Genomic DNA, 14,103 nt, shown 5'->3' on the forward strand with positions numbered 1-14,103 from the left:
AGGGCAGAATTTTGACCTTGGCGGGTGGGCTTGTCAGGGGTGGGCGGTGGCGGTAGGGAAGCGATCGAGGCTGGATGGCCATTTCATGCTGGTGGGCCAATTAAGGCCCGCCCAGAGTGAAACGCGAGTGGCAGACTCATCGCTGCCTGTGTGGGGCGGGGAGGGGAGGACGATTGGGGTGAGCCTGAACTTCACGCCTGTGTGTGAGTGCGCACTTGAGAACCTCCCTGAGGCATGGAGCTGCCTCAGGGAGATGAATAGTGTTCAAAAAAAAATTAAAGATTTGAAATATGTTATAAAACATGTCACTTCATGTAACTCTGTCACATGAGTTGGAACATGTTATAAGTGAAATTTAAAAATTTAAATTTTATTTTTATTTGATTTGGGTGGAAACCTCAACCCGCCCATGGATGAGGTTTCCAAAAAAATGCAAAGGCCGCTTGGCCTTTTCGCCTGCCCGCCAACCGTAAGGTTGGACAGGCAGCAAAAAAAATTAAGTTAATTGATACTTTAATGGCTTTAATAGGCCTTTTAAATGTCGGTGGGCGCACTCCGATTTCCGCATGTGCCTGCCGTCCGAAATATCGCGCGACTGCGCGTTGACGTCAGGACGCTTGTCCGATGTCAATGCGTGTCATTTCATGCTCGAGCGGGTTGGGCGCACGCCCACCTGCAGAGGCGAAAATTCAGCCCTGAGAATCTAGCTGAAGAATTAATGGGTGCAATCTGGTACATTTAGTTCCTGTTGGACCATTGCAAACATTTCCAGGTTGGGAACCTGATTTACTAATGGGCGGACTTTGCCAAGCTTCTTTCCCAGAACCATGACATTAGCGTTCCGCTTGTGGATTCCCCAAATATTCAGAGGGAACAGGTGGGATGACATATCCATTCTGTCAAAGAAAGGATTTCTAACTAAGGGATCCATAGCATGGGTTACATGGGCTCACCAGCACTTGGAATTTTGAGGCTACAGCAACCGCAGGAATGGGAGGCAGGCGTGGGAAGGTTGCCCCCTGGGTCTCTCATCTTACCTCGAGATCCTACTGTGGGAGCTGAGGGACTTTAAAAAAATTATTCATTCATGGGATCTGGATATTGTTGGCTAGGCCAGCATTTATTGCCTATCCCTATTTGCCCTTGAGAAGGTGGTGGCGAGCTGCCTTCTTGAACTGCTCAGTCCATGTGGTGTGGGTACACCCATAGTGCTGTTAGGGAGGGAGTTCCAGGACTTTGACCCACCAATAGCGAATGAAAGAATGGCGATATATTTCCAAGTCAGGATGGTGAGTGGTTTGGAGGGGAACTTCCATGAGGCAGTGTTCCCATGTGTCTGCTGTCCTGGTCCTTCTAGGTGGTAGTAGTCCTGGGTTTGGGAAGTGCTGCCGAAGGAGCCTTGGTGAATTCCTGCAGTGTATCTTGTAGACGGTACACACTGCTGCTACTGTGTGTCAGTGGTGGAGGGAGTGAATGTTTATGGATGGGGTACCAATCAAGTGGGCTGCTGTGTTCAGGATGGTGTCGAGCTTCTTTAGTATTGTTGGAGCCTCACTTATCCAGACAAGTGTTCCATCACATTCCTCGTGCCTTGTAGATGGTGGACAGGCTTTGGGGAGTTGGCAGGTGAGTTACTCGCAGGATTCTGAGTGTCTGACCTGCTCATGTAGCTATAGTATTTATATGGCTAGTCCAGTTCAGTTTCTGGTCAATGGTAACCCCCAGGATGTTGATAGTGGGGATTCAGCAAAGGTAATGCCATTGAGTGTCAAGGAGCGGTGGTTAGATTCCCCCTTGTTGGGGATGGTCATTGCCTGGCACTTGTGTGGCGTGAATGTTGCTTGCCATTTGTCAGGCTAAGCCTAGATATTGTCTAGATCTTGCTGCATTTGGACATGGACTGCTTCAGTATCTGAGGAGTCGCAAATGGTGCTGAACGTTGTGCAAACATCAGTGAACATCCCCACTTCTGACCTTATGGTGGAAGGAAGGCCATTGATGAAGCAGCTGAAGATGGATGTGCCGAGGACACTGCCCTGAGGAACTCCTGCAGTGATGTCTTGGAGCTGAGATGATTGACCTCCAACAACCATAGCCTTTGTGCTAGGTATGACTCCAACCAGCAGAGGTTCTCATTGACTTCAGTTTTGCTAGTGCTCCTTGATGCCACACTCAGTCAAATGCTGCCTTGATATCAAGGGCAGTCACTCTCACCTCATTTCTGGAGTCCAGCTCTTTGTCCATGCTTGAACCAAGGCTGTAATGAGGTCAGGAGCTGAGTGACCCTGGTGGAACCCAAACAGAGCATCAGTGAGCAGGTTATTGCTAAGCAAGTGCTGCTTGATAGCACTGTTGATGATCCCTTCCATTACTTTACTGATGATCAAAAGTAGGCTGATGGGGCGGTAATTGGCTGGTTGGATTTGTCCTGCTTTTTGTGTACAGGACATACCTGGACAATTTTCCACACTGCTGGGTAGATGCCAGTGTTGTAGCTGTACTGGAACAGCTTGGCCTGGGGTGCAGTTCTGCAGCACAAGTCTTCAGCACTATTGCTAGAATATTATCAGGGTCCATAGCCTTTGCAGTATCCAGTGCCTTCAGTTGTTTCTTGATATCATGTGGAGTGAATTGAATTGGCTGAAGACTGGCATCTGTGATGCTGGGGATCTTCGGAGGAGGTTGAGATGGATCATCCACTTGGCACTTCTGGCTGAAGATTGTTGTAAATGCTTCAGTCTTATCTTTTGCACTGATGTGCTGGGCTCCTCCATCATTGAGGATGGGGATATTTGTGGAGCCACCTCCTCTAGTGAGTTGTTTAATTTTCCACCACCATTCATGACTGGATGTGGCAGGACTGCAGAGTTTGGATCTGATCCGTTGGTTGTGGGATTGCTTAGCCCTGCCTATTGCTTGCAGCTTATGCTGTTTGGCATGCAAGTAGTCCTGTGTTGTAGCTTCACCAGGTTGACACCTCATTTTTAGGTATGCCTGGTGCTGCTCCTGGCATGCTATCATGCACTCTTAATTGATCCAGGGTTGATCCTCTGGGTTGGTGGTAATGGTAGAATGGAGGATATACCGGGCCATGAGGTTACAGATTGAGGTTGTGTACAATTCTGCTACTGTTGATGGCCCACAGTATCTCATGGTTGCCCAGTCTTGAGTTGCTAAATCTGTCTGAAATCTATCCCATTTAGCACGATGGTATTGCCACACAACATGATGGAGGGTATCCTCAATGTGAAGACTACAGTGAGGTGGCTCTCCCAAGGTTGGAAGAGGACAACCTTTGCAACAAAGCAGGCATGGATGGAAGTGGTGAAGAAATCAGGAGAAGTGTGGCATTCCTAACCTGGAGACAGTGCACCTAGAGTACTCAGAACCTCAGGAAGACATGACAAATAAATGGCATAACACTTTCCGGTGCCAAAGCCCCACACTATGACTTGCCCAGCATTCTCCTCCACAGACCTTGTAGCCGTTCATTCTGCCCATATGCCCATCTGAAGAGTCAACACTAACGATCAACCTCAGTCTATTACCCTCTCGCACTCACGCTTCACTGTCATCATCCACAATGTTGTTCTTCACTCCTTTGCACAAAACGACCATGAAAACTCATTACTCTCTGCTTTCTCTCCTTGCTGGAGAAGGCAGTACAGTGACAGACATTGGTCATTGCTAATGCGCGCTCACCTGCTCCACAGGGAAGGTAGTCGTGTTCCAAGTGGGTGCAGATGTCCTTAGCGACCTGCTATGTGAGCTCGAATCTTCTGAGGCACTGGTTGGGAAAACTGATTCTCTGCCTGCAGATCCTGTGTTGGGGGGGGTCCCGCCTTCTTTCGCTGGATCTTGGCGTTTATCCCTTTTGGAAGGGCATATGGCTGAGAAGAAAGCTGGTGGTGGTTTTGCTTCTGCTCTTGCCCCTTATCAGATGTGTAAGATGAAGCTGCATAAACTGTGGTGAGGACTGGCAGCAAAGAAGTGCAGCTGAAGGGAGTTAAGTGCTAGACAGATGAAGTGCCTGTCTGAGCATCAGTGAAGTAGCTGAGCACACACTGGCAATCCAATAAGTTGCCTCACACTGTGCCCCCTTATCCTGCAAGGAGAGGAAGCAATGAGCATTGAATGCTGGTGTTCTTTGTGAGGTCTATGCAGTTGCTTTCCAATGATGCACATTTGCTGCTATAACTCACTTGATGCCTATGATACTCCTGCTGCCAATAAAATGACCGCCTCTTTTAGTGGAAGCTGCAACTTCTTTATGAGCTGCAGTTGTTCTGGATTCCCTATCTACTGTCCCCCACCCTTTTCAATCCTGGTTGGGAAGTTGCAATGAATTTAAAACGAGGACAATCCCGGTACATTTAATAGGGTTAACAATTTCAACTTGTGAAAATACAAAACTCACAGTTCGCTGATCCTGCAGTTATAATGTGAGAACCAAACACTTCTCATTTTTAAAATTATGTTGCACCAAAGTGAACTTAGGGCAGGATTTTTAGTTCAGCAGGTGCGCGCAATCGGCAGGTCCGGGAGCGGCCGAAGAATGGACCCTCCGACTGCGATCGGCCTCCCCCCACCGCGATTTCATGCTGGCTAGCCAACTAATGGCCAGCCAGCGTGAAACGCGCGCTGAAAGGCTCAGCACTGCTGGGGTGTGGGCGGGAGGAAGGCGAGCGCTGAAGTCAGCGCAGGCCTGGGGCGAGCGTGGGATAAAAGCTCCTTGAAGGCAGAGCTGCCTCAGGGAACTGAAGGATCTAAATGCAATAAAAACGGATTTTAAATTCCAGTAAATATGCCCACGCATCAGAATTAGTCACCTGCACATCTACAAGGTGAAAACCCTGTCCATACATTTTTATTTTTAAAAAATTTAATAATGGAAACCTGATCCTGCCCATGGATGAGGTTTCCTGAAAAATGCGAAGGCTGCCTGGCCGATTCACCCTCCCGCGGGCAACGAGAAACCTCTGTTAATTACAACTTTAATGGCTTTCATAGGCCTCTTAATTGTCGGCAGGCACGCTTCCAAGTCTCGCGCACGCCTGCCAACCGAAATATCGCGCGAGTGCATGATGAGGTCGGGACCCTCGCCCGACGTCATCATGCACTATTTCATGCTTGAGCGGGTCGGGAACGCCTAGCGCAAAATCCTGCCCTTAGTTACTATGACTCAGTCAGAAATGATTGTCAGCTTTTATTAATACTAACTGCAATACTTTCAGTTATGATAAGTTATTACATGGCATAATATGGACTTGAAAGCAAATCCCATTTTCAATTGGGTGTGTCTAACATAACATTTTCAAAATCCTTCAAAAAAATGTTGGCCTGGGTACTGATGACCTACCTCAAGAAGGCACTCACACATGAGACCAAGTAGGATCATTTCCATACTTAAGTATTACTGGATGTCTAAAGTGGAATGCTAGCTATAGATTAGTTCAAGTAATCCATCAAATTTAAGTGCTCTGCCTAAATTGTTGGTTACACAGGAAACTTTGGGGGAAATTGTTACCCTACAGAGAAAACCAAATGAGATTGACAGACAATTTAAAAATCAAACAAACCAAACCTCTCAGTATAAATTTTTGCTCAAGTGAGGAAAATATCTAAAGTTCACCCACTTTTGAAAAGTAATACTCTGTTTATTCCCTGTAAGGTATGAGTCAGGTTTGTAATGAGAAAGAACCTACCACTCAAAGGATGTGGTACAGTGCATTGTCGTTTTTTAATTGGAGAAGGGAATGCCATGTTTTGTACTGGTGGTCCCATTCTTTTCCTTTGCTGCTTCATAGGCTCAGTCAGCTGGACTTTCCTCTGCTTTGCCTTAACCTTAATCTGCTGTAAACGCTTTTGTGATCGAGAGATAAAATCTGGTTTATACATCTCCAGTGCCTCCTGGTGACAAAAGAAATAGGAGCAGTAAAAGCTTTGCCAACGTGTCTCATTTCTCAGCAATAATATTAAGATTCGCACGTGGTGGTATGATACAGTCCTGAATCCATAACAGTTTTCCTTCAACAATGTTTTTCTCCGTATATGAGAAGACAAATGGGTGGATCATTCAAACGACTTCCAACATACACATAATGGGTGGATAGTTTTTTGTTTGCTTTCATTCAGACTATTACTTATGTTGAAATTAGAGTTACCCTCCATTACAGAAGAGCTAAAATTAAATGGTGAAGACAGTTCTTTCATTTGATTACTCAATCCTGTGTTCTTACTTCTCTCACATTGCTTTCTGCAAAGTTTCTTTTATCTATTGCCAGCACATTCTGGTTAGCTGGAACGGCACTTTCTTGCTATAAATTACTTTCATTACATTAATAGCAGAATTCCTTGCCATTTCCTCACCCATTCTGTAAGTTATTTTCTTTCCTTGCAGTTTTGTTGTAATGCCATTTTGTAACATTTGCTGTCTCTCCCGAATCTCGTTTAAAAATTTATCTTCAGGATTCGGACAAGGCCACGTTCAGAGGACATTAGGAGTTAACCAAATATAGCATAGACTAAAGTAGGGTAGATGTAGTGGGATCTTAGTGAACCAATTGGTATTTTACATCAAATTATCAGATTTATTGAATTTATTTTCAAAACTCACCATTGTGGGATTCTGAATTCACATCCTCTGGATTGCTAATCCAAACCTATAGCCACTGCACCATCCAGCTGTTCTGGATAATATTACAAACTTACTTTGTGAAGAATTATTTAAGAAAACATTCCATTATTCTGTTTCATTACACAGTGTGTGGTGCACCACTACCCCACGGGGTGAATTTCTGTGGCGATACACCTACTTGTCCGCTGTAACTTTGGCAGAAGAACCATGGAAAGTACCAAAAAAACTGCTAAACTTCTGCTGTATTGTGTCTTAACTAGAAATCTAATTTATATTAATTATAAATACAGAAGTGATTATTTTATATTCATAGAATGATAGATGGATACAGTAAAGAAGGATGCCATTTGGACTATCGTGTCTATATCATCTCTATATAGAGCTATTCAATTAATCCCACTTCTCTGCTCTTTCCCCACAGCCTTGTGAATTTGTTCCTTTCAATTATGGATTCAATTCTCTCTTGAGTATTACTGTTGAATCTGCTTCCACTATCCTTTCAGGTAATACATTCCAGGTCACAACTCACCATGTGAAAAAACATTTCTTCAAATCACTTCTTTTGCCAATCGGCTTAAATTTATGTCCTCTGCTTACTCATCCTTCTGATGCTGGAAACAGTTTCTCCTCATTTATTTGATCAAAACCATTTATAATTTTGAACCCCAATCAAATCTCTTAACCTTCTCTGCTCTAAGGAGAACCCAGCTTTTCTAGTCTCTCCACATAATTGAAGTCCCTCATCCCTGGTGTCATTATGGTAAATCTCTTTTTCACCTTCTCCAAGCCTGACCTTCTCCCTAAAATGTTGTGCCTAAAATGTATTTATACGTACAAAACAGGTTAGTCAGCATTTGAAAGAGAAAGATGGTGGGGGTGAAATTAATATTTTTCACTTTCAGTAACTAACCTGCTGTATATTTTCCAATATTTTCTGTTTTTATTCAAAGTAATAATGTATTTATGGATTTTCTTTTTTAGTTCTACAGTTTGAAATATTTAGAATTGTAACAAGGGCATTCTTCCAATTGCCTGTGTCAGCACTCAGAAAGCACACTACACTTAGTTTAATTTTCCTTCTTGTCACCATATATGTTTTTTTTTTCTTTTTTATCCATGTCCTTTAAGAATATATTATGAATTGTTCTTCCATGAAGGTTTCTAATTGCTTGTTTTGTGACCCCTCCTGTGAAAAAAATCTAATCTATTCCTTTGTTTCTTTTGACTATGATTTCTAATTTATGCCTCCTAATTATCACAACACAACAAGTGAAAGTAGGAACACGGGAGCTCAGCAATGTATAAAATTGGTCTTGGTTATTAGAAAATATCATACTCACAAAACCTGCCATACCCTTCTCCAATGCTCTCTAGAATTTGCTAATGTAATCACCCCACTGCCCCACTTAAGACCTGATAGACCATTCATCACCTTATCAAGTGCCTTTTAAAATTTCATGTACATTACATTCATTGCATTTCAAAAATCAGTACTCTATGTTTGCAAAGAACCTATTAAAATTGTCAGACACAACATGCTTTCGACAAAAGCAAAATATTGTGGATCCTGGAATCTGAAATAAAAACAGAAGATGCTGGAAATATGCAGCAAGTGAGGCAGAATCTGTGGAGAGAGAAATGAAGTTTCAGGTCGATGATCTTTCATCAGAACGTTCCAAGCTAGTTGTTTCATTTCCTCCTCTTGAAGCATACCAATCCTACTATCATACGCTTCTTTGTTATTAAACTGAGACAAAGTACTCATTTAGCATCCTTGTCATTCCTTCATCCTCCATAAGATTATCATTTTCATTTGCAAGAGATGAATGTCTTACTGTTTTTCTTTATATGCTTTGTCAGTCTTTCTTCATAATCCTTTTTAGCTATCCTAATTGTCACTACATTGTTAAAAGAAAGAGAGAACTTCCAGCTGAACTTCCACCTTTTCATGTTCATAGGATGTCCCTGTTATGACGCGGCAGATGATGTATGCCAGGCAGATCAAATCCACGGGGGAAACTTGATCGCGCTATCACAATGGTTTTGCAATTTGTATTTATTTTGAGATGTGTGCACTGAATTCAGAAGTAATAAGTCCACCAAGACTTTTAGAGATTTTTAAAAAAGCTAAATGAAAGTATTTATTAACAAAAGAAAAGATTTCAAGGGTACACATAGGACTACAAATTACTACTGTAATAACTCCTAAAATTCCTAATTAACCTGACTCCCAGTTACACCCCCTTTAAGGCAACGGTCTGAAATAGATTTTAGATTTTAAACAGGTCCAGCAAATTAACACAATACCTTGGACAGGGGAATGCCAAATGGCTTTTCTCCAGCTTCTGTTTTGGTAGACCACAGGCTTATGCACAAATACTGGATGCTTCATTAAGGCTACTTCATATACTTCTGTTAGATCTCAGAATGCCTTCTCCTGACACATAGTCTCATTCTCCTTTATATATGTTTCTCTCTTTTTTAATCTGTAAATTCTATTGTTCCACATGCCTTTGAAACTGTATCTTCCTCATAATATAAAATCGTTCATCTTCTCACTGTATATTGTCATGTATTGGGAAAAATAAACACATTCCTTAGCCTTGCTTATCTGGCTATATGTAAACAGACTGAGATTCCTTTGAAATCCAAATCTCCCTTCATCTATCTAAAAATGCAAATTCCCTTCACACCTTACAGGCTAAGCCAGCACCCATGTTTATTCATTAACATGTCAAGCACCTAGCTTCTTTTGATGATTTAAACTTACAGTCTGCTTGACTCCAAATGTAATTAAATCACACACAGACAGACCCAACTACTTACCCCATAAACCTACTTTACAATAAACCAAAAAAAATTATGAAAATTATTATACTTTCATGACAGTCCCAAAGCATTTCCACAACAAATTAATTACCTATCAAACTGTAGTTGCTATATGGACAGATGTGACAGCAATTTATACATCTGCTTAAACAGGCAGATAGGACATCAGTTAAATATGCAAAATACAGTACCTCCAACAATGTAGTACTGCACTGAAACGTTGACCTAGATCACGTTAAGCAGCATTGAGGGCAGAGTAGGAAGGTAAAACCAAATGTTTGTTTAAACATTAAAAACAATATAAGAAAGTAATGTGTTAAAAAATATGTTACTGGGCATTTTTCAATTTGTCAGGATTAATTGCTTTCAAGGTCAAGATTTTTTAAGTTCATTCATGGATGTGGGTGTCGCTGGCTAGGCCAGCATTTATTGCCCATCCCTAACTGCCCTTGATAACGTGGTGGTGAGCTGCTTTCTTGAACCGCTGCAGTCCATGTGGTGTAGGTACACCAACAGTGTTGTTAGGGAGTAGTGCGATTTGTTTCATACATGAGTAGTAGTCCAGGCAAAACCAAAGGGACATAATTGGAAGGAAATGAATTCAGCAAAAAGAATATTATTGATGTTCTTCCCTTTACATCTGGGAGATGAGTCATCCGCCCATAACAATGTGCTCTGCAGTATAAGTGGCAACACCCACAGAATTATTTACCCTGTTACATTATGCACCACAATGATTAGAGCAACACAATTTAGATAATAACAGAAATTGAAGGGGACGTTCAGAACTGTACTACTATGTAGTACTTAAACTCTCAGCTGGATTTTTTTATTGTGGAATTATGGTTTCAAATGTAACACCATCTGCCTTAATCATTTCTTTTTCAAATAACCTGAGGCAACTACAGCTGATTTTCCATGATTGGTAGGGTAGCATATACATACAGCACAAATGTTGAAGCATCATTCATACAGCACAAATATTGAAGCATCATTGAGGGATGGTCCAATCGCAGTGAAGCTGTCAGAAAATTACGATAAACTGGGGAAACAATATGGAATTGGTCTTGGTTACAAACTAATTATGAAAGTTGTTAAAGCAAATTTAGGAAAACATCCTTTTAACTAATTGCAGAATATGACAGGGAGACGCGAAGCAATACTTTTTTCAAATGTTAGTGACTTGCATTGAGCGTAACATTTACTTTCACCATGGGAAAGGGGGAGGAAATTTACTAGAATGGCCCCAGGGATCAAGGACTTCAATTATATGGGGAGGCTGGAAAAACTGGGATTGATCTTGAAGAGGTTAAGGGAAAATGTAATAGGCATTCAAAATCATGGAGGGTTTTCATGGAGTCAATAAGGAGGAACTGTTTCCAGTGGGAAAAGGGTCAATAACCAGAGAACACATATTTAAGATAACTAGCAAAAGAAGTAGAGGTGAACTCTTTTTACACAGCAAGTTATTATGATCTGAAATTCATAGTAAGATAGAAGCTGATTCAATAGTAACTTTCAAAAGAGAGTGGGACATATCCTTGAAGAGAAGAAAATTTCAGAGCTTTGTGGAAAAAGCAGGGGAGTGGGATTAATTGAATAGCTCTTTCAAAGAGATAACACAGTAATTCTGGGCTGGAAAGTCTCCTTCTCTCCTGTATGATTTTATGAAAATGATTATTGGCTCAGTGGTAGCACTCTGATTTCTGAATCAGAATGTCATGGTTTCTAGCTCCACACGAGAGGATTCACTATTAGAGGCAATGTTTTGCAAATGACACAATAAACTGAGGCCATATATGTCTTCTGAGATGGATGTAAAATATCCATGGCAGTTTTTGAAGAAGAGCAGAGAAAACCTCTGGTGCCTCGACTACCACCATCAAAATTATCTGGTCATTATATTTGTGACCTTGCTGCAAACAAATTGGTTGCTCCCTTTCCTTACATCACAACAGTGACTGGACATCAAAAATACTTTATTGGCTGTGAAGAGTTCTTGGACATCATGAAAGGTGCTATATTAATGTAATTTCTTTATTTATTTTATTTAAATTTACCTTTATTTTCCCTCCTTCCCTCCCTTTACATTTTGCTGAGCATTGATCCATCCTCCAGCTGAATGAGGAAACAATTGAGGTTGGTCCTAAACATCTATCAATTGTGTGCTTGAGTTACACATTGGATGCAGTATAAGAATGTCTCAGGGTGATGACTGTACAGATTGCCTCTCTTCCTCAGCCAACTGTTGCTCACTGCCTTCTGCCAGAGCACAGCCAATGTGGTGGTTTGACTAGGTAAGCAATCAAGAATATGAACCTTACTCCCACTATTTAACATTTAGGTTTTTTAAATATAAAAATAACAATTTCTGCATGAAATAGGTATTTAGCAAAATACTTCTGACAGCTAGTTGGTAAGGGATGAAACCAGAGCCAGTCTTTACTTGGAATAGATTTATTCAGAGTGTTACGATCTTGTAAGGAACATATATTTTTATTTCTGTTGGAATGTTGTAAAGAACATATCTTTTTATTTTCTGTTGGACTGTGGTAGAATTACAATGGCTTCAGGCTGAAAGACATGTCCACTGGGACAGGATGAGAGATATATACAATGTTGCAGTCCTGGAACAGTGTGTGCCATAAGAGACAGGTTGGTGCTGGAAAGGAACCCTGGACCAAGGGAGCTGCCTGACAACAGCATTTTAATTGGCTCCTGATCAGGTGACCAGGGCTTTGTGTGAGAGCAGTGTAGAAAGTTCCTAGCCTGAAAGGAACAGGTCCTAAAACCTCTTTCTCCTGTGTGTGGAAGATTCCAGTAATTATATAGCAGAAAGCTCCTGGCCTGCAAAGAGAAAACATCTAAAAATCTCTCATCCTCATATCTCTATAAACTGCTCTCTTTCTGAGGAAACCCTTGTAAAAAGGAAAAGGGGAAAACCATTGTTAGAGACATTAAAAAGCAAATTCTCAACCAGTGAACTAAATACTGAAAGTGCTGGAAGACCACCTCGTGTCATCAACAAGAACTGAAAGTAATTTAGAGGACATTGATCAAAATCAACCCACCAAATCCTGTATGCCGCATTATCCCACCCTTAAAATCCATGTTTTGTGCATCTCGTGGTGTGTGTGTGTGTGTTTGTGGTAGAGTTTAAGTTATGGTGTTAGAAGTTAGCAGTTCATATTTCTTTCTCGTGCCACTAGTTAAAGGCAATTTGTTCAATAAACAGTTATTTACTTATTAAGTTTACAAACCTGGTGCTCATATTCTGTTAACCTAATTTAAAAAATTAGGTAGAATTGGGGCAATCTGGTGGTTTGGTCAAAATTTTCACATTTGACATGGCTTGGGGAACAGTGAGGCTTGATATTACAGCACACTATCCCTATGAGTCGTGAGAATCTCCATAGAGACCGATAACTTTTAAGAAGAAATTCAAACTTCTAGATAATAGCTGAAAAGATGGCACAAGATTTCACATTAAGATTTTTATTGTACCAAAAGACTAAAAACACTATTGACTAAGCACTATCTTTGTGGGCAACTTATACTTTAAATCACAAAACAGAATGCTCCCCTTTTTCTTTTAGCACAACTGTAAACACACTTCACAGATATACTTTACACTGTCCTTTAAATGGACATTCAATTCTCCCAGAATCAGTCCAAGGTGATTTTTAGCTCCTGAGAGTTTACTTCTGTTCTTTTCCTTTCACAGCCTGGGAACTTTTAATCTCAGAACTGTCTTTTACAGTGAGGATTTTTCCTCAGAGAATCTTCCTATAGCGCAAGCTAGGTGAATCTTCCAGGCTTGTTTTAACTCCTCATGAATTTGGTCTTTTCAAACCAAGTGTGAGCTCCCACCTGCATTCCTGCATGGTAAACTATAGCATCTTGCTGCCTATAGCTGCTCTCCCTCTCCCGGATCATGGCAGACAAAGCTGTCTGTGAGTTTCAGAACTATCTTAGAAATTCTTCCCCATTCAAAACCTACCTCCATGGCAGTGTGACTCACATGGGCTAAGTATCCAGGTAGCAATTCTGAGTAGCTATCCTGGAGACCCCAACTCTCTTTTGTCTTGGAAGTAAATGGACAGTTTAAAGCAGAACTGTTTGCAGCCAAACATTCTCAACACTTTTCTGGGACTTTGGAGACTCAGTCCATAGTTAGCACACAGACTACTGCCAATGTCTCTAAGTGTATAAATGTCTTGCACCTACTTCCCAGTAAAATGACCTGAGCCCCCTTTAATCTCTAACAATCAAACCACCAAAGTTTGCTGTCAGGCAGACTTCAGAATAAGTCACATGACCCCTTCATTTTACCTTAAATTAAAGACAGTCCCAAAACATAATCTTACGAACCTCATAACTGTAACAACAGAGTGAAGCACTACAGAATATATCTCCCGTCTCCACTCAATTCCTGTGTCAGCAAGCGTGTCCATATATGTACTCAAATAACTATCCAATCAATGTGCCCTCCACTTGTAGGCACTTAACCTCAATTGATACAGTTAAAATTTAGTGACAGATTCTGCATCTAGTAATCAAAGAATTCCAAATGCCCAATGTAAAATCAATATTTTTGTCAGATTAAAATTTAAAGCTTCAAGGGATGGTGGCTCTTA

General features: G+C 41.3%; 1 protein-coding gene across 3 annotated transcripts in view; it reads right to left on the reverse strand.

Annotated features, from left to right (window-relative positions):
• The window catches only part of c20h10orf90 (chromosome 20 C10orf90 homolog), a 205,660-nt gene that overhangs the window by 32,429 nt on the left and 159,128 nt on the right, over nt 1-14,103 (reverse strand). For 2 of the 3 annotated variants that reach the window (XM_078564871.1, XM_078564870.1), the window contains exon 7: nt 5,706-5,910. The exons of the other annotated variant lie outside the window; for it this stretch is intronic. In XM_078564871.1, coding sequence (XP_078420997.1) covers nt 5,706-5,910 — 205 coding nt within the window. The remainder of the gene's footprint in view (nt 1-5,705; nt 5,911-14,103) is intronic. 3 annotated transcript variants of the gene reach the window in all.

This window comes from Cetorhinus maximus, chromosome 20 (assembly GCF_964194155.1).
Source record: "Cetorhinus maximus chromosome 20, sCetMax3.hap1.1, whole genome shotgun sequence".
NCBI classification, from domain to species: Eukaryota; Metazoa; Chordata; class Chondrichthyes; order Lamniformes; family Cetorhinidae; genus Cetorhinus; species Cetorhinus maximus.